The sequence below is a fragment of the Puntigrus tetrazona genome, chromosome 5 (genome assembly GCF_018831695.1).
Source record: "Puntigrus tetrazona isolate hp1 chromosome 5, ASM1883169v1, whole genome shotgun sequence".
NCBI classification, from domain to species: Eukaryota; Metazoa; Chordata; class Actinopteri; order Cypriniformes; family Cyprinidae; genus Puntigrus; species Puntigrus tetrazona.
In genome coordinates, this window is record NC_056703.1 from 18,517,007 (window position 1) to 18,539,020 (window position 22,014).

At 36.3% G+C, this 22,014-nt stretch overlaps 2 protein-coding genes across 7 annotated transcripts in view; both read right to left on the bottom strand.

The window, feature by feature from the left end:
- Window positions 1-17,501, bottom strand: part of fam172a (family with sequence similarity 172 member A) — a 148,535-nt gene extending 131,034 nt beyond the window's left edge. The window contains exons 1-4 of one of the 4 annotated variants that reach the window (XM_043240144.1): window positions 17,365-17,501; window positions 16,155-16,293; window positions 15,917-16,018; window positions 11,607-11,707 (exon numbers count right to left, since the gene is read on the bottom strand). In XM_043240144.1, coding sequence (XP_043096079.1) covers window positions 11,607-11,707; window positions 15,917-16,018; window positions 16,155-16,257 — 306 coding nt within the window. In that variant the 5' untranslated portion in view covers window positions 16,258-16,293; window positions 17,365-17,501. Of the gene's footprint in view, window positions 1-11,606; window positions 11,708-15,916; window positions 16,019-16,154; window positions 16,294-16,971; window positions 16,992-17,093; window positions 17,211-17,262 lie in introns of those variants that run through there. The other 3 variants (XM_043240145.1, XM_043240146.1, XM_043240147.1) reach the window with 3 other exon arrangements.
- Window positions 17,502-18,598: 1,097 nt separating this feature from the next.
- kiaa0825 (KIAA0825 ortholog) overlaps window positions 18,599-22,014 on the bottom strand; it is a 113,074-nt gene continuing 109,658 nt past the window's right edge. For all 3 annotated transcript variants that reach the window (XM_043240810.1, XM_043240811.1, XM_043240809.1), the window contains exon 21: window positions 18,599-18,859. In XM_043240810.1, the coding sequence (XP_043096745.1) occupies window positions 18,766-18,859 (94 nt within the window). In that variant the 3' untranslated portion in view covers window positions 18,599-18,765. The remainder of the gene's footprint in view (window positions 18,860-22,014) is intronic.

Genomic DNA, 22,014 nt, shown 5'->3' on the forward strand with positions numbered 1-22,014 from the left:
TTTCATGGTTCAGTGACATCAACAACTTTGAGCGTTTCTTTCTTGTTTTGCTTTAGCTCACGATCTGCAACAGCTGAAACTACAGGATTTTAAGAGGTGAATAGCAAATGCGCTAATTAAGACGAGATGTTTTATGGTGGTTGTGATTTGGCAACAGTCAGCAGAACAGCTCCAATGTAACGGGGCTTATCTTTCAGGGCACGCTCATCCTGTTATGCCAAGTCTGAGAGAACTTTTACGGCCCACCCGGGTGGAGGAACAGATGCCCCGCTGGAATGGGACGTGAAGGTGGTGGAGCCGGATCCGTGTCTGACGGTTGAGACTGTCAGCTGTGCTGGAGTCACGAAATGTGTGAGGTCTTGATATACAGTCAAACAGAGCTGATGGGTGAAGTCTAGACCAGCGGTCCTCGGCCGGAGCGTCAAGACACTAAATTTGCTGACAGGTCTGTTGTGATCGTAGGAGGAAAGGAAGCAAATAATGGAAAATGATAATGTGATAATGTGCAACTAACCATAAAAAACTAGTCAAATTAGGCGGATGCATACATGGACAAGGTTGCATGACGCAAATGCCCTTGAAAACTATCATCAAAACTAAAAAAAAATATTAATATTAATTATGAGATCACTCATGATGATACACTGCTGGACATTTTGGTCAGACTGTTGGTAAATGTTTTATAGTGATTTGTGATATATATATATATATATATATATATATATATATATATATATATATATATATATATATATATTTATAAAGCAACAACAACAACATCTCAACTAATAATTATCAAATTATAGTTAATAAATTAATCAAATTAATCTCTATATTTCTGCAATTTACACAATAAAGAATTTCAGTATTATGTACTATAGGGTCAACAACTGATATTCAATTGCTCAAGTAAACCATTTGAGAGACACTAGTTTGGACCAGACCAAATTTTAACATATTAATAGGATAATAAAAATCCTATCAAAAAATGATCTGTGACTTAATACGCAGAGAATCAGTGCAACAAATGTGCATACAAATTCACACCCGCAATCATGACAAAGAAGGAAAAGAAAAAAAAAAAAAAATCAAAACAATAGAGTAATAATGCAATCGTAATGGTTACATACTCATTTAAAGCCATAAGGCATATCTTAAGCTATTGCTTATTTGATTACAAACACCAAAAGTACATTAGGCTCAAATGAGCTAATGCAAAGGGATATTAGTGCTCGTCAGCGGTCAGCGGGCCTAAATGAGATGACGGATATCTCTACAGACCGTGGCGGAGGCGGAGGCGGCGACGCCGGTGTCGGTAGGAAGACACAGGCAGCTCAACAGTACCTAATTCACTAAATGTCAAGCTCTCTGATGAAGACTAAAATGGTTGTGAAGTGCAATATGCTTGTGTTTAATGACATCAATAAGCCTTGCAGGAAATTTCATTTATACTACATTATTGCTTCAGTGCCTCAGGTGCTTCTCTTTTGATATATGAGAGAAGAGAATGAGAGGGTCTTGAAAGGGTGCGTGGGTTCTGTTCCAGACGGTCCGCGGCCATTCACTCTCACAGATGATTGAGTATATGTGTCTGACAAGATGGCGAGGGGTCTTGTAGATAAGACGCGTGAATGCGCGCAACATGTTCCCTCATCACGTGCCAACGAAGAGTGGACTGTCCATGCTAACATCACAGAGTTGAAAAACAATATAGCAGAATTATATATCTTCCATATATAGGCAGCAGAAAGTCGATAGTATGGTGGCTCAAGTGGATAATTCGAGTCAAGCATCATATTCAGCTTCAAAAGCAATTTTGCTGCTATTGTGCAATAATGGGGATGCTGCTTTTTGCTTCTCAAAAATCACAAAGAATCTCAAATTTATGATGTGACAGCACATTTATTATGCAAATACTGCCTTTAACAGCAAATAACATAGTATATATTAAAGTATCCCTATCATGGGTAATGGAAGGTTCATATTTTGGTTTTGGAGTCTCCAACAACAGGCTGACAAGCATGCAAGTCCCAAATGATTCGTCTAACTATTTATTTTTATCAAACTGTTACTTTGAGCAATGTCAATCTGTGGTGATTGGTCAGACTGATGTCATTTAATGCTCAAAAGTTAAGGGCTTGGAATTCCTGTATTTCCTGATAAAGCAGTGGTGCATTTTCAGATTTTGTGTACAAAATCCATAACAGGGGCACTTTAAATGGAAAACTGTACATATGACACTTTTACTGCTCCAAAAGTGGCAATATGGATCTTTAGGATTTTTATTATTTTGTTTATTTATTTGCAGGGAATACAAAATAGCTTTCTCTTCAAAAAAAATAAAAGGAGACATCTCTTTTCCTCATTTGTGATCATACTCCATTAAAAGCTTAAAACAGCAGTCATTGCCTTTTATTGCTGTGTTTTACTTGTAATCTTTACAAAGACGACGTATGTTATAAAACACATAAATCCTGCCTATTCAAAAAGACATTATATCTTAAAAAAGGCAGCCAAAGAAATATGACTGTTCTAGAACTCGTTCGGAGTTTGTACAGTTCACATCAGTAAGAGCTTGAGAAATGCCCCAAACAATCCCCGAGCAGCTCTGGGCTATTTTTTCTCTCTTCACAAAACAACTTTGAATAGTTCATATATTATTTGTGCGGTATTCAGACAAGATTATTTTCACAGGTTTAACTTTTTGCCCCCAGACTCACAGAACACCCCGTGAGCAGAATTCATACAAAGCGTATGTTCGGTGGTGGGAACATTGGGTTCACATAGTTCACTCCTTCATACATCCCTCACAGGTGATGCAATCAAAACTGCTGAACCTTAACATTTCAAACTATCTGCATGTCGCTAGCGGTCTCTGAGGGAGATCCCCCGGGCCAATATACCGAGAAACAGAGAATCAATTCTCACAGTTAATATCCTAAATAATCATATGGAATATTAGTGTTTGCCTTCGCTGCCCTCCTATAGATAAATTGACATGGAGAGGAGAGCACAATCGCCTGTCATTGTAATTAGAGCACAGTGCTGTCGCATAATTAATATTGTCTTATTAGTCTGATAATGAAAACCCTGCAGGTAAGAACGCTAAGTGCTCCTCACCTCCCCCTCTAAACGTGATGAGGGTGGTGATCACAGACCCGCATGTAAAGCGCACACCAACTACAGGCTCAAAATGAGGGTTTTTTTTTTACTCGAATTGGAATGAAAACACACATTTTGGAGGGACAAAGCGAAAAGTAACTCGAAATCCACAACCAAAGAATTCAAAAGGAAACAATGCAAAAAAAAATTAATAAATCAAACACCCGTCATACAGAAAATCCTTGGATTTTCCTACTGAATAAGTTACATTTCTTCTGGCTACCAGTGTGTGTTTTAAAAGGGTCAAATCGCACATTTTCTAAATGTTTTCTTTTTTTACTTTTCTCTCTTCAATCCACTTATAATGCTGTTACATTTTTATACAAGTTTTTGGCACAGCACAAAACAAAAAATAAATAAATAACTATACATTTGATTTATTTTTTTAGGAATGCACTTATATTTGCTAGAAGCACATTTTTCTTTCCTCAAATGTTTAACTTTTTCCTCATTATTTTATGTCCTTCATAAAATAAAAAAATAAATTACACAACTAGCCTGATATCATTCTAATACGCTGATGTGTTGCCCAAGAAACGCTTTTAACCATTAAACTTCTTTCCAGTATTCTTTTATGAAAAACATAAAAAAAACATTTATTTTGTTAATTCATGTTCACAAGTCTCTGAGGTCCAAGTCAAGTCTCAAGTCTTTGAGGTCTAGTCTAAGGACCCGTTTACAGTACTGCATTTTCATTCTAAAACAGCGTATTAAAATGAAAACGATCCTCATTTACACTAGCACTGTCTCTACGTTTCAGAAACTCCATTTAAATTTACATTACACAACCTAATCAGCACTAGCTGCTGTAAACAAAGAAGTTCTGCGGTTATGAACACTACTTTAATATGCATTATAAAGAGGCAAGATGACAAGAAAATATCTTTAATATATTTTAAATATATTTAAAAAGAAAAAGGGTAATTCTCTCAGAGACACATTCCCATACATGCTCTCATAACAAATGTGCTTTTGACTAGTCTCAAGAGTCGCGAGCCCAAATCAAGTCAGCTGTTCACGAGTCCAAGTCAAGTTGCAAGTCTTTATTTATTAAGTGCAATTTGAGTCCAAGTCATAGACTCGAAATTCCATCTTTGATTTATTTTGACTTCTGCCATTCTTATCAGTCAGTTTTACAGTATGATTTAATAGTACATCAGAATATCATTCTTTGTGATATAATCCTTTTAAAACTATTGTATAGAATTCCTATCTTCTTAAAACCTAAAATCTACTTAAAACCTAATAGACCTTTCTCTCACCCTCTTTTGCTTCCCGCTGACCTATACTGTCCTATCTAAAAACAAAAAGCATAAAACATTAAAAACTAATCTTATAAACTATTGGTTAGAATTCCATAGATGTGGTACAGAATTTGTGGGAAGGTTAGACGGTAGCGACCGCCAGAAATGAGAGCCCTATGCCATTAAATGCACAACGTCAAATTAATTCACTATTCTATCCCATACAATCTTCTTCTAATCCAGTAAAACACTAAACCACATGTCACACTGCTGGGGTCTCGCATATAAGATACATAAATACAGCCATGCCTCATCTGCCAATGATATGGGTCTCAAATAGGACAATGGGTGACCACACAGGGTCAGCTCCAGGCTCAGACTCCAGGAGGGGGTTTGTTTACGGGCTGCTGATGTGGCGGCCAGGATCTGGAGGATCAGAGAGGAAGGAAGAGCCTTAGCAGGGGGATCTGCAGGGGAGCGGCGGGGAGACAGAGCATATGAGAGCAGAGGGGGGGTCAAGCTAATCCCCCCGCAGACACCGTCCTCTGCCAGCTCACGCACAACGCCACAGCTGAGAAAAGAGAGAGCGTGGGAGGAACGGACGGAAAGAGACGAGAGAAAGGCAGAGACGCCACGGCGGCCTTGACCAGAGCATGTCGTCTGGGTGGGCAAGCGATAAGGTGGACACACACAGCTGAGGGTCTTAATGAAGTGCACTGTTGTCTAAGAAAGTTGATCTGTTTATAAACTCCCATGCGGCAAAAATCCTCTTCGAACTAAGAGGAGGGTGTCCCCGGGCCCCCAGACGAACAGACTAAGTCATGGAAAGCGATAAAGCAAGAGAAAAGAGAAAAAAACAAACAAAAAAAAACCACAGACCTCCCACAACGGAGGTATTACGACTCAATCTCCCCCCGTCCGGCTGACCTCAGCACCGGGGTGATGAGACGTTTGTGTTCCACACGGAAAAAACAGAGGAGCGTCATATGAAACTTTGACCTCTTGCGTGATGGCAATCCCGAGGGGAATTGAAAAATGAGCACAGGTGCTTATCAGGTGGTCCCGCTCTGACCTGGACTAATGAGCCGACTGGACTCTGGACGGTGAAGGGTAATCAATACTGCAAGATTTGTTTGTCTTAGCCGCTGTATGCTGACTTCAGATCAGCCGGCTGACGGAGTCTTTTAAAGCTACTCGGGCAGGACGGAGTGAATGAATGACTTCAAAGCTGTTTGGATAATGACGGTGAGTGAGGGAACGGTACACTGATGGAGCGACAGCACGGGGAAGAGTGGGGAATTACCGATAGATTAAAAGGAAGGAATAAAGAATACATGAAGAAAAGACAAATCCCCAAAACAGAAACACACAAACACAAGGTTGACAAAAGAGGGAGATGTGAATGCTGATTCATGACAAGAGAGGGTTGAGAAATGAAACGGCTCAGTTGGACTCCCCTTTTCTTGTTTCTCTTTTTAAATATTTAACTTTTGGCTGTTGTTAGAGGAAGAAAGTGGGTGCACTTCATGCGGAAGTCCCATAAGGCTTCTGTGTGATTCTTCTGTCTGTTGTGTCATTCAGATCATTAAAGACAACATGAAGCAACATTCACAAGCATTTACATTCTTTTACAGACAAAAAAAGACTATTTATTTCTTCACATTCCTGATTTTAGTTGTTATTGTTTTTTTCTTTTTTTCATTAAAGAGCAAAGCCTTTATTATCGTTAAATCAAGTCGTTTTAACAAAAATAAAACAAATGTTCTATTCCTGCTTTTTACCCAAATGAGTAAAATGGACAGCATGGCTTTACACAGACTTTAACCTCAGAAACGTAAAATTATTAAGTGTACCGCATAAGACGAAAAAAAAAAGAAAAAACAAAAACACAGGAATATTCAGACTTGATTTTTGCTGCCGTTATTCAATGCCATAATCAAAATTATTAAACAGCTATTTAAGAAACGCTTAACATATATTCTTTACTATTTTTATTAGTTTTTATTTTATTATTTTTATTAGTTTATTTATTTTAGTACTTTTTATTTTACTTCTTATTATACAGCTTATTTTACTTCAATTAGTTGTCAGGCAATATTTGTTTTGTTTCAGTTAATGAAAACAATTTAATAGTTTTAATTAATATAGCTATAGTCACTTAAACAGCAATGTCATTTCCCAGTGTGTGTGTCTCTATCAACATGATATGTGTATTTGTGTTTCCTCTTATAACGAAACGGCTGCAACATAACTTTCCCTCATTTTTATCTTAAATGATTCAGCACTACTGATGCGCCAAAGGTTAACTGCATCAATTTCCAATTCAACTCCTCTCATGTCACTGTCCGGTGTCCTTTCAATTAAAAGCACAAAAAAAGAGAAAAAAAACAGTCCCTCTGAGTCAATGTTTCTCTCACACGCTCGCAGTATAAAGCCAATCAGTATAAAATGTGAGAAAGAGGGGAGTTATCTATGAAATCAAGCCATCTGGGAAGCCCTTCTTCATTAGAATACTGTATGTCTGTCGTTCCACAGATGCAGAGAAAGATCCTCATTTATTAACAGCTTAATGCTCTCCCATCTGGAGTCGAGCCCACACTGTGTCACCTAGCGCTGAGAACAGTCACTTACAGCCCTCGCGCGTGTGTGTGTGTGTGTGTGTGTGTCTCTAAGGTAACGTTCATGACCCTCCGCCCACTGCGAACATACCAACATGGACCCACACAGTACCTGCCACCCACACACAAACTCACACGCCGTCAGACACAAAGTATGAATGCATAAACAGCGTTGTACTGCCAGGGAGGTCAACAAAATGGCCAGGTAAACACACAAAACAAAACACTCGCATATATTGAGGGAGAGACACACATTTGCAAAAGGCAACAGACATGCATAGGAAACTATCCAAAGGAAAGACACACATTAAGAAAAGTTTTTTCTAAAATTCTACGCAAGCATAATTAAACACATGCAGAGCATCTGAAGGCCCCCCCCTTATCTATGCCACCCCCTCCCTTCCCAGATAACATGGTGATACAAACACATACCCCTCTAAGGCAAAATACTTGCCAATGTTCAGTGATGCAAACCAGCCAATGATCTCACACTCCTGCATGCGTGTGTCTGCTGCGCACCCCTAATGACGATCCCACCATGATGAAGAAAGAGGAGAAGGATTGCGGAGAAGTTGGCTATAGAAAAAGATGATGGAATGACCCAGAGTTTGCCTGGAGCTCCTGCCATGTACTGTTTGTGTGTGCAGATTGCGTTCAAAGATGCTGAAGTACTGTAGCAGAGCATTTGAAACTAAACGGCAACACACAGGTATTATAGTGTATGTTATAGTGTGCTATGTAATTTATTATGCATAAATAATATATATATATATATATATATATATATATATATATATATATATATATATATATATATATATACATACACACACACACACATACATACATACACACACATTCTCAAAATATAGACTGCATGTGTGTGTGTCAAAAAATATACACAGTAGACACACACACATTTATGATTTATCACCTTCTCAGCAACAGTGGCTATATTCATGGCAAAAGGAAACATTTCAAGTTTACAATTCAGTCGTATATATAATTTCAAAACTAACAATTTAGTTTGAAAATGATATAAAATCACACACGTGCACCTCTGAAAACTCTGAAAACGACCTCTGCTGATCATATACCACCATACTCTACTCTAAAATGGCAACATATTTATATATTTTCAAATAGAATACTCAATTTTAAAATTACTTTTGTTAAGTATCACTTTTTAAAACAAAGAAAAACATTTATTTTGGATGCAATTAATCACACACCTAATGAGATAATGGACCAATAAACAAATGAAAAATGAACACAGCATGCATGTTCAACAATATAATTTTAAAGATTATATATTTTTTTAAACATATTTTATTCAAAAGTCAATAAGGTGTAATGCTGTTCCGACAAAAAAGTCCCTAAATAACTATAATATAAATATAATATAAATGATGACGGAATTTACATTTTCAGATCAACTATGTCTTATAATCATGTCTGATTATAATTTATCTATATCTCCTATAAACTAAAAATCCTTGATATGAAAACAAAAAAATCATTTATCAGACTGAATAAACAAAAACATTATTATTCCATACGTCAACCATCAAGGTTGCTGGGAAATATGAAATGCTATTCCTTGTACTTCACCAACTTTTTTGAGAGGAAACTTCTTCAATGCTTTACTTTGTGGGGAATATCCTTGATCGTTTTCTTTGAAAGGCGAGTTTTTCTTTGCCAGAGCTTCCTTGCATTCTTTGTAGAAATATGGCCTCCGTTTCATATTTCTTCAACAAGAGCAATGTAATATTTCTTCTTGAATTTGAATAGAAAAGTCACTATAGCTATCAGGTAAATCACAGACGCGGTTTACCCTTACACATCTAGCAAATTTTACCTCACAACCGCTGAGTATTTTAATATCAAATGTGTAATCGTTTGTCATTCAATTTCAATTCATTTAAATTACATTCGATTTGATCTTTTCACTACATATTTGCCTTATTTTGCACCGCTTTGGCAATACAAGACATGGCAATAATAATCATCAAACCTTATGGGCTGAGATGCTTTTTCCTGAGTCTCTCTCTCCCTCTCAGTGAACCTGTCAGGGTAAACCTGCGGTCCAGCAGCTCATTCAGGCCCAGCTGAAGTGCAAATTGGACATCTGGTGCTGCCTCCAGTCTCACAAAGGCTCTCGCCCACTTCTGTACCCCACATTCACACTCTCAAATCTAAGAACGCTGGAACACAGGGACACGCCACCAACAGTGGCATTCACAGACACAAGACGGAGAGAGTCAGAGCAAGGAATCAAGTTTTCAGCTGAATCTGGCCTCCGTATGCATTATGGCTAGAACAGCACTGAATTCACACACTTCTGTCACATTCTGTGCTGATTGCAGAGGAAAAACAGAAATTCTTTGGATGGATTCACATATGGCGATGCATGCTTAACAGAGCTGAGAGTACTACATTCTCGCTGCTAGCCGAATGCCTTGTCAAAATGATACAAAAGTGATCAATCATTGCTTTTTTTTTTTACTTTGTACTCTTTATAATGGAAAAAAAATGTAAATAAATGTGCAGGAGAGAAATAGAAAAATTAATTTGACTAAAATAATAATGATTAAGACTTTAAGAATTTATATATTTAGAAACCAGATAAATAGAGTTTTGCCTTTACAACTATCAGTTGCTTATTAGCATGCATATTACTAGAATTTTAGCCATTTTTTAGTGCTAATTAAGTACATATTAATGCCTTATTCTAAATGACATAATTCTATTAATCCAAACCAATATTAAGAGGAGTTATTGATGGAAAAGTAAAGTGTGACCTAAGTTTTTATTCATAGTAAAGCGCTGAAAAGTGTGTTGTAAATTGTACTATACTATATAGGAGCATGTTGAACTTTACAAAAACAAACAACTTCAATGGCATGGCACAATCGTTTTTTGCAAGGTAGCTGGAAATGACTTAAGGGATGAGGTATAAATATTTTCTTTCTAGCCTGTTTAATGAATGCAGGCTACCACAAACAGTACTTTAATATCAGGTGCCAAACCAGTGATTTGATATCACATGCATCTATATTGCAAACAAAATCATCTAACTCTGCTCAACCGAATCCTTTAAAATTCGAAACAATATCACAAATTCCAACCTGCTTTCACTTCCACTCTACTTTAAATTCGCTCAAGAAAAAGTTCATGAAATCTGGTCACCCGCTGTTCAGCTCTAAAACGTTTGCTTTATGTCTTAGCCACATACGCAGATATGCAATGATAACAGGGGAGAAGTGTTTTGTTTTGTTCTTAAAGGGCCATTTCTCTCAGGATCATACCTGGACCAGAAATAAAACGCTCATATAATCCTAAAAGAGTCAATCTCTTTCCTTTGAACATCAAACGAATGTGCACTACAAATAAAGCCAAAGAACACGGATGTAAATGAACAAAGATAATTAAGTGCATGTATACACAAATTAACTTAAGACTCGGTGAACTGCATTTGAACTTTCAAAGCCACATGCAGGCTACAGCAGAAAAAGAAACTTTCCTAAAGGCACGCACAAGTACACACACAGTCTAATAAGCCAATATGCGACACACATCAAAATATGAACAATCAACAAAAACCTTAAAGCTTATAACATGCACACAGCCCTGGAGCGTGACAGTGGAAGGGGGTTGGAAGGGATAGAGGTTGGTAAAGCGTGAAGGTGTGAACAGCGAGAGCGCTGTGAATCAGAGCTCAGACTAAACACAACAACCAACCAAAAAAAATAAAAGATAGACCACATTCACACCTAAAAAATGCTCTGTGTGAAAATCCATGTCACTCAAATAATGGCCTACTCAAATATCAATACATCATTTAGATAAAGGCTTTTAAGCTTTAGTGGTGCTGTGTGGTTTAAAAAAAAAAAAAAAAAAAAAAAAAAAAAAACTGTATTTGACCGTCAAATAAGCTAAATGAAATAAATAAATGCACACATACACTACAATTCAAAAGTTTGAGTCAGTACGTTTTTGTTTGTTTTCGAAAGCAGTCTCTTACTGAATGTATCTGATAATACAGTAAAATAAATAAATCTGTTTTAATATATTTAATTATAATTTAGAAATGATTTCTTCAATATAAATGGAATACATTAATATAACTGAATACATTCTTATAATATATTACAATTAATATATTAATTGTATTAAGTAATAAATTAATATATTTAATTACTTTAGTTTAAGCCATTAATCCAGTCCCAGTGTCATACGATCCATCAGAAATCTTTCTAATTTGTTGATTTGGTGCTCATGTACATTTCTTATTATTAGCAATGTTGAGAACAGCTGTGCTGTGATCTTATTTCTCCGAATTCTTTGATGAAGTTTAAAGAAAAGTATTTATTTGAAATATACATCTTTTGTAAATGTGATGCCTCCTTGCCGAATATAAATTCAATCAATCAATCAATTAACAAACAAACAAAAAAATAATACTGTACCCCAAACATTTAAACGGTAGCACAAATAAATGAATAAAGACTCAACGTATACTGAATTATAGAACAATAATGAAAGTTTATGCACTTGTTTTTTTTTTTATTATCAACATTACCTCTCCCAGCGCTTCATATCTTTTCTGGTTCCATCTATGCAGGTCCTCTTTATAGTTGAAGACAAATGGCTCCCCTGTTTGTGTGTGTCTCAACTGACCATCTACAGAAAAGAAAAAAAAAATACATAACTGTATAATTTTGTAATAAAATCATAAAAAGGTGAGCGATGTCTTTAAAAGCTTAAGAATCCCTACATTTGGTTTGTGTAGAAGGGCCACTATTAACAGTTTGTAACTCAATAAGACAGACCTATTCTGCCATCTATTCATAATTTTGAGGGGCTTGGGTCTGAGACTGAACACCATTTATAAATTTTTATCTTTACCTTCACTATAACATTTCTCCCAGAGTTCTACTTCAAAGGCAGAAGAAGGGAATATTAAGGACAATATTAGTGCAGAGTATCTTGAAGTGGAGCGTGAGGGACGGCATGAAGCCAAAGCCTTTGTGAGCCAAAAAAAGAAGAAGAATGTTTTCCAACATAAAAGACGTTTCTGATTGGCCATGACACAAATGAAAGCATTGTTGTTTTCACAGCAAGGGCACAACACTGGCAAGCTCTAACTCATGTGAATCCCTCTCTACCTTCACATTCACCAACCATTCTGCACCTGCAGTCTGAGAAGCATCAAACACCTCAGCCAAACCTGTTCTCAACGAGCATTTCGGATCCAATGAAACACTGAAAGCCTCGGTATATATGAGGCCTTGAGGGCCGTCTGTAGCCGACGCACACAGAAGTCATTCTACCTGTCAGGCTGTGACCTTCAGTTCACAACCTCAGGCCTGCTTGATGTGCATCATTCCCCTTCACGCAATTAAATACGTTTGGCTGGCGTCCCCCCATCTGGCAGGTACAAGCCCTGCGAACGGCTAACGCTTCTCCTGTCCCCCTTACTTCGGCCTTCTGGGACGTCTGGCAGGCCTTCCTCAGACAGCTGGTGCTGCAATAGCGGTCTCTCCGCCACTGTACCTCAAGCCACCAGAGATCTGAGAGTGTGCGCGTGCGTGAGTGTGGCTGGACCGCTGCAACTGTTCCCTTCTATGAGCATCCTTTGAGGGGCTCGTTTGAGAGCGGGCCAGCCGACTTCATTCAAAGTGACCCACTTGAATGCCACTGTTCTGCCAAGGCTGGACAATGAGGCCTGGCTTTTGCCAAGTACTGATGCTGCTAAACAGCTGCTGAGGTGGATGAGGTAAACAACACCACCACCGTGCTCGGTTAGAACTAATGGAGTTTTATGGGAAGGGCCGAATGGCTGGCATATACGCAAACCCATCCACCGATGTATACTATACTATATTATAGTACAGAGGCACAACATTCGTCCACCTCAACCATGTACATTAGTGTCATAAAAAAATTACTTTCTTAACACTTAAGGGCAATATAAGTCTGAAACAATAAATTAACATTTAGTCCCAAATTAGCTAGCCCCTTGTTAGAGAGAGCCAGACTTGAAAAATGGTTACCTACTTAAATAGTTAATAAAAACTTTATATTTTAAATATTGTTGTTTAAGTGTATATATATTGTATATCAATGCATATTATTACATGCTATATAAAGTTACACGGTACAAAAGTGTTTTTCAGGTGCTATGTGAATACCATTATCATGCATTTTATTCTTTCAAATACCATACCAGTAGTATGTATATACATCACTGTTTAAAGTAATGTTTTGGGGGTTTTTTCAAAGAAATATTTTGAATTTGTTAAAACTATTTTCCTGTGATGATTTTCAGCAGCTATTATTCCATTTTTTAATCTCACATGATCCTTTCAAAATCACTAAGTAGGTAATTTGGTTTTTTATATATATATATATATATATATATATAATAATATTTATTTACTTTTTTTGTGGAAACTATGATGCGTGATAAATGATAATTTGATAAGTTTAAAAAAACAGCAATTAAATGCAATATAAATCTTTTGTAAGAATAATGTCTTTACCCTTTTATATAAACTTAAGGCATACTTACAGAGTATAAAATATTAATAAAAGTAAAGTTAAGTTAAATAAAATAAAAAAATCCATACCCCAACTTTTTGTAAGGGCACCAAACATCCCTATTAATACAATTTTATTCAACCAAACAATAAAACATTGAACAAAAGAAACATAGAAACAGTTTTATAAAAAATTCTGAAAAGATTTTTAAGACAGAAAGGCCCATCTATTCTGGTGACACAGATGAATAATGAAGCCTAAAATCAGTGTTAAATCTAATAGTGACCTCTCTGATTGCCAATGCGTGAAGTTAAAATACTCAAAGCATATACACTTAACCCAAATAGCCTTGAGGCATCATACTTTTGCAATTACCCTAGTCAGTGCATGGCTCCACAAAAAGAAAAAAAAAACAGCTTTGAAGATAAAAGATTGCATAAGCACTTTATTCCCCTCATTCTCAAAGCTCCAGCACTTTTTGCACAGTTAGCAGGTGATAAATCCAACATGGCTAACTCAGAGAGTATTACACTATTCGCTTTCATCGTTAGCTGTTCAACAACATGTACCACTAAAAGGCCGTATATCAACAATGAACTCTGAAAGCATGGTCTCTCCTATGAGATAGAATGGGAGAATTAGAGAATTAGAGAAAGAATGAAAGAGACAGTGAAAGGAAGGGAGGGAGGGAGAGAGAGAGAGAGAGAGAGAGAGAGAGAGAGAGAGAGAGAGAGAGAAGCAATAGTGTTTAAAAAAAAGAAAAAGATAGAAAGAAAGAACCTTTAAAAATCAATTATGCATTCACAAAGGGGTGAAGAGAAACACTACTACCAGAAGTGCCTAACAGAAGGAAGAGGGGATCTAATGAAACCAACATGCAGTGGAAGTTCAGCTCGATCGTCTTCATAACACAGGCTCTCTGAGGAATACCCCCCTTCAACTTCTTCTCCCTGCTTTAACCTGGCATAATTAGCATGCTTTCTCGATTTTTAGCTTAATGAGGTATACATAACCTTGGATTTCCAGTAATGAACAAGCTGAAGGCGGACTGGGATGAAGTCATCAAGCCACATGATTTTGGGAAGAAGGGGGGGGGAAAAAACATTCATTTCAAATGCATATGTATTTTTGCAGGGTTATCTCATTAGATCACTGATTAAAAAAAAAATGAGAGGTTAAAAAAAAAACGCACAAAAATTAAAAAGCAGTTTCCTCAGGTACATTGTGATGTTCCATTATTTGAGGGAAGGAGAGAGAGAGAAAGAAAGAAAGAAAGAAAGAAAGAAAGAAAGAAAGATTAAAGTTTTTTTTTAAAGAGTCAATACTACTAGAAAAGTTAAAAATACAGAAGTTATCAAACACATAACATAATCAAAATAATTGTTCTACTAATTTAACCCTGCCACTGAAGATATTGAAATTAATTATTTAAATGAAACTATTATAAATATTGTAAATATTTGTTCTTCTAAATATATCTATTTTTTTACTTTTACTAATAAATCTTCAACATTAATACAAATTAATAAAATAACAGTAATAATAACAATAATAATAATAATAATAAACAATTTTGATGTTTGTTTAATATTTATTAACATTATTCAAAGTCTCAAACTATATATGCCCAGTATAGTTTAACCATCAACATTTTCTAAAGGCTATGCACTCATAGCTGACTTTTTTTTCTATCCAATCAGAATTACTGAATATAACATCACTCGAATCAAAGATGTAAACTATATTTGCACTCGGCTCATATAATGTTTAGTTTTCTAAATGCTCTGCCCCCCATTGGTTGATCTTAGACGCTATGTTGTACCCTAATCGGGTGACAAAACCGCGCATCAAAAAGCTAATGTTCAGAACTATGCTTTGGCTCAATGGCCATTTTACATTCATCTCAGAGAGCAGGGAGAAGAAGTTACAAAGTGAAACTTTCTTATAAAATCGAATCTCTTGATACTCTTCACTGAGAGACTGATATAAGGTATTCCAGACGCTAACAGGAGGCGTTTTAGAGAGAAGAGCAAGGTTATGCAAATCTAGCCGTCAAACAGAGCACAAGGCTGAGTAAGCCACTGACAGCCCATAGCATGCACAACTTGTCCATTCAGCTGCCACAGACTCCAGAGACTCTGAAACAGACAGCGCTATCACAGCCTGCTGCCTGCTGTCAATATACAATGAAACCCTCCGCACGCTTCTAATGCATTCAAGCCTTCAGAAGCGCGATACGAAAATCATGTTATTAAAGCACACGCCCAGATGCTATTTGACGGTCATGGTGGCGAAAATAATTTACTGTGTCTAAAAATGTTTCCGGTAAACATAAGCAAAGGGTCTTACTCTCATTGAAGGCATATTCAAACTCGTCCAGAGTTTCAGGAAAGTTCAGCGGAGGTTCGTCTTTTTTCATCAGCTCGTCTAAATCTATCCTGGAGAGCAAATCTAGAAAACAAGTGAATTAAAAGTTATTATGCACACATAACGTCCCTTTGAAAATGCGAGATTAGTTAATTTGCTTACAATTGTTTTATTGCGTGCGTGCATTCGAGCACAGCGCATATTCATAACTGCTGTGTACCTTTCAGTGCAGTAGTTTTTTCTTTTTCTTCTTGCGCCAAGAGCTGGGCCATAGTTATCCAAACTAAACAGAAGAGGAAGAAGATGCTGGCTCTGACAGGCATGGACACACCACTATAGAAGTATTACTGCATGTCACCCTGAGCAGGAACAAATAAATATATGCATAAATAACAAACAAACAACGCGCTTCCAATTCTATGACCTTTACTACAACAACACAATCACAAAAGGTTTGACTTGGTTACCTGTAACCTAATTAACATGAATGGATATAATGCGTTATAGGAATTTCTATTAATGCATATTAAAAAATATATAACTGAATATTTCTGTTAATATAACAGTTACTAAATTGTAAAGCAGTGATATTCAAATATTTCAAACATACAGGGCTGTCAACTGTGAATACATTGTAATACAAATGTAAACCTTTTAAAATGACTTTTGTCGCACAACAATAAAACATATGATCATGACATATTATAATGCATATTATGTTTCAATTTAGCAGTTAAACCATGTTTTACTAATATTAAAACTATCAACAATCAATAAAGTTTGGGACAATGTACACTTGTACAGACATCTAACTAAACATAATATATTAAGTGTATTTAATAGCAGTGCAAACATTTACTACTAATAAAATAATTTGATTATATGCTGACTTTTTTTTTTTTTTTTTAAATACATACATACTGACAGAGAAAATTATGACTTATCAGCTTATAAAGTTTCTAGCTTCTACTATCACCGTTCTGATTGAATGCTGCGTTCTGTTTGTGTGTAAAGAGTCAAACGGAAACTAATCGTACTTTAATGACAGTGCAGTGTGATCTGACAGGTCAGGCTGCCTTCATGGTGGCAACTAGCATTAAGCTAACAGCCTGGTTCAGGTTTAAAAGCGAGCGTGCTGTAGTGAGAGATTCCCATGCACCTGAACCCCGGCGTCTGCGTTTCGAGAAGCACAGTGAAAGCAGCGATCTGCAGTTAGCAACATGATCGGAGCGTGTAAACACAGTAAAAGATCCCCTGCATGGACCCCAACCAGTGTTTATAAACAACTACTCATCACACAAATGGGAGAGAAAAACTTCACAAAGCACCGATAGTTAAAGCGGCGACGCGGAACACCCTGCTGAAGAGCTAAATGAAGACAGCGGGAGAGGTAAATACGTATTCGCATGCATGTCGCTCCGCTCACGTACCATAACAACAAGCACATGTGAGATTTCACACATCCTGCTTCCTCCTTCTGCCAAACAGGAAGACACGCTTCCGTCTCCTCGGAAACGGAAGCGTGTTACACACGTTCCAGCTGATTGGCGGGATTTAAACGGACAGCGCCGCTTTTCACGCGGACACGTAAGAGCTGTACTAAACGTACGGACGCACACGACGCACAGACGTTTCCGTCGCGGTAGCAGGCAATAAGCTAAAGCTAATTTTTGTTTAATACATAAAAGGCAGTTTACGCATGTGTGAATAAATCGTAATTATGTACAATAACTGTGAATGAAACGCAGACAAAAATAAATATAATAAAATAATAAGTACGTAAGCCCCTTTTTTAAATCAATTTTTGACATGGTAAAAAAATTGTGAAATCACAGATTTACACACATTATATACATGCGTATATAATAAATATATACGTTTTTATTTAGGTTATCTTGACAAACTAAGTAAAATAACTGAAAAACACACAATAAAATGACTAAAACCTTAACTAAAATTAAATCCTATAAAATAATGCAAACTAGTATATATTAGCCCAATTGTGATTAATTCAAAAGAAAAGTTTTTGTTTACATATGTGTGTGCACTGTGTTTATTTATATATATATATATATATATATATATATATATATATATATATATACTAAATAAACACAGTGCACACATATGTAAACAAAACTTTATATATATATATATATATATATATATATATATATATATATATATATATATATATATATATATATATATATACACACACATGCATGTATATATTTAAGTAAAATATATAATCTTTCTATATTAAATGTAGTTATGCAAATATAAACATGTAAAATGTGTCCTGTGTGTATTTATATATACATAATATATAGTATATTCTATATATATTATAAATACTTATTTAATCCAGTCAATTTTCAAACACACTACTGGCTGTCTCATTTAATGCTCCTGGATTGTTACGAATCTCATAATAATCTCTTAAAGAATCATATTTTGTGTAGATAATCCATGTAGTGTTTATTATTATTATTATTATTATTACACACGCATTGCCTGACTGAAACTAAAGGACACCATCTGTAATTTGCCGCTTCCAGCAAGTAATGCTCAGTTTCCTCACAACTGTTATATTATCATTTGTTTAACAGTAAAGTTTTCAATCGCGCATGCATCAAATACAGAGAGGAGTCATATTTCATCGAAACCTTGAGCTTTATTATAGTTCACAGTGTTTTTTTGTTTATTACTCATCCACAGCTGTAATTTCACATCCAGAGAACATCCACTTTCAACAATGTTCTCAGCAGCTACATGCACTTTTTACATTGGTCATTTGGTTCTTCTGCTATACAGTCACAGGGACTTCACTATGTTTCTCTGTCGTCGAAGTATACTTTCTTAAACTGATCCACTAAAATCTTCTCTTCCTCCTCCAGCGCCGCAGCATCTTGCATCTCCCACCTGCATTTCACAAACACAGAAAACAGAAGCGTGTGTAAAGCAAACACTTCTAAAACACAGATCTTTCCTTAAGCGTACAGTAATTCTTCACAACTTCACAGTCCTTCTCTTGTGGGCGGTAATGAGTATACAAAGACGTGAATATACATTACATACATTATACACATATCAGCCTCGGGGAGCACTGCCAGTGTCCGTTTAACACTTCTGAGGCATACTGCACACGAAAATGCAGGAGCTAGATGAATTCAGCAGTTCCGGTTTGTTTGGTTGGTACTAATCAACGTCTAGTAGCCAGGGTGTATGGGATTTTTATTAGTCTATCGACAGAAATTAAAGACTGGAATAAACTATGTACATTTTTTTGCTTAGATTTACAGTCTTCAGAGTTTGGCCAGTCATAGTTGACAGATTTTACATAAAATCATGATGAACACTAACTGAGTGGTTTTATTAGCTTCAGATTATGATTCCATCCAGTCTACGGGTATAAACCATGTTTGATATTTTGAAGAACAAATTCGTTACACATTTCCTTTAAATGGTTTCATGTGAGCGCTGAAGTCTGGCCTAATGACTGCTGAAATTCAGCATTTCTTTTACAAGAATAAATTACATTTTAAAACAGACAACAGTGCTTTTAAGATGTAATAAAATGCTAAAATATTATCAATTTTTACAATAAGGTGTCATTTGTTAACTTTAGTTAATGCATTAAATAACACAAACAAACATATTTAATTTGTGTTAATGTTAAAAATACAGTCAGCTCACAGTGTATTAACTGATGTTAACAAAGTTGTGATTTTAATAACGCATTAGTTAATGCTGACATGAACACTAAGACAACAGTATTGTTCATTCTTAGGTCACATTAATGTTGTTAACTAAGGAACCTCATTGCATATAAAAAAAGAACTTGAAAAAAAATAATTATTCTAAACCTTTTGGTAGTATATGTGAGTTAAATAATCGGTTAAAAATGAACCACACACGCGTTACAAAAAATCAGGCACTGTATTTTTTTCCCCTAACACAAAAGGACTAGCTGTCTGTAATAAAAGATAATGAGTGTTCGTATAAACTGTTTGTATATGTGTAGTATGTAACTACATATTTAAAAAAATATGCTTTAACAAGTTGCTAAGTGTAAAAAGAGAAGAAGCGTCCAATCTCAGCCGTCATCTCTATGCCGATGCTTATTTCCTCACCGCAAAGAGCATCTTTCAACATCACCCATTTGTGTTTGTTACAAAGTGTGTACATCCCTCCTTTTATCTTTCTCTGTTTGAGGTGAAGGCACCTTTTCGGATGATGATGTATAGTGTCCATATATTCAGCAGTGGTACAAAAGCCTATCAAAGGACTTGGTCTGTGCGCATAAAGCAGCTCGCATTGATTGAGCTTCCACCTCAGTCATTGTGAACGTGTCGCTATCAGACAAGCTCTTTTCTCCTCTATGGATGGCTGTGTCACTGTGGTAATTACAGTCTATATGGGGAGGATTTGTTTATGTAAATATGTGCGTTTGATGCATGGGGCCCTCTCGGGCATGTCTCCTATCAGAGCGGCGTCTCTTTCCTCCTGTCAGAGTCACCTTAACAGAACCACTGGGCCTGAACCTGACAGCAACAGCTCGACAGATGAGTGTGTGGGTTTTGCGCATTTATTTTCTGTCGTCTCTCACTTTCTTTTTCTCCTGTACTGGTGGCATAGATTGATTGGGGTCCTCGGGCAAGGCCCTGGGGCAGCAGCATCTTCCGAGACACAATGATGAGATAAAATGCCCAAATAACAAGAAATTACACTGCAAATATGAAAAATCAAGTTGACATCATATAAACTAGTACAGAACATTAAATTGTTGATAAGGAGTTTAAAATGCATGCTATTTGCCATTTTTTGCTTTCTTTTTATGAACTATATCAACTGTCAAACATCTGCAGAAGCGTGTTTTCAGGCCTTGACCTTGAGAAGCCTTCACAGGCCTTCTTTCACTGGTGTGGAGTAACAACTGTTCTGCACACGTTCAAAGCTGAAACTGAATCATTTCAATAGAATCAGGGATCGCGCTACATGTACAAGTTGGTCGAACAAACTTGCTGTGTTGAGCAATGTTTGAAAGTAGTGATGCACCAAATATTTATTTATTTTTGTACCAAAACCCAGAAACTGGAAACTCAAAGTTTTAATTTTGCCACAAAACCAAAATGGAATAGAATGTTTTGGTGACTAAATTTACAAAATTGAACTCAGCGAGTTGTTCAGGGTGATAAATCATGTCGTGGTCATTTTTGAGCCACCATTGAGAGGCATTTACATTTTCCAGCTAATCAAAAACTAAATATTGCTAATCTAGCTTTTTTAATTTTTTGTCGCATACCGGTTGCAGCTTATTGACGTTTCAAAATGCGGAATCTGAGAAACATAACTTATTCATTTATTTGTTTGTGTTCATTTAATGTTATTTGTATTATTGCTGTTTGGGCCAAATATCTTAAGTTGGTAAAAATTTTGGTCCATCGCTGTTTCAATCAATACACCATTTGTGTAGTGCTATATCAAACAGATACGGTTTCAAAACTGCTTCACATTAATAAACAGGAAAGTAATAAATCATTATGCAAACAGTTCTTATTCAGTTCCGGTCAGTTCAGTGTTGCTTTAATTCAGCTAGAAAAAAAAAAAGTTCAATCCGGCGCTAAGCAACTCTACTTAAGACAGACAGTAGTGTCTTTATTCAGCTCCAGTGATTTGAGTGTTGATTTATTTCAGCTCAGCAGCAGTGTTGATGTTGCAATATTCATGAATTATGCACAAATTTGATCAAACAATAAAGCAGCTCTACAGAAGACAATGTCATCATTGTTTCTCTCGGTTCAGTTCAAGTTCTGAGTGTCTGTGCCGTCAAATCGATATCACCAAATATTAATTGCCTTTTAGACCACAAATAACAAGCCGGCAACAATGGTAGCAAGGACACTAAACTAAAATAACTTCTGTGTGAGGAGTGCTTCATACACTGTTACCCCATTGACAATAGTCAAACAACAGATCCGATTTTTGACCATGAAATTTCGCCACGAGACTGCACCGGAGATATGTGCGCGCTCTGAAGTGCCAGAAGGAAACAACCCAGGCAAATGTCAAACGGC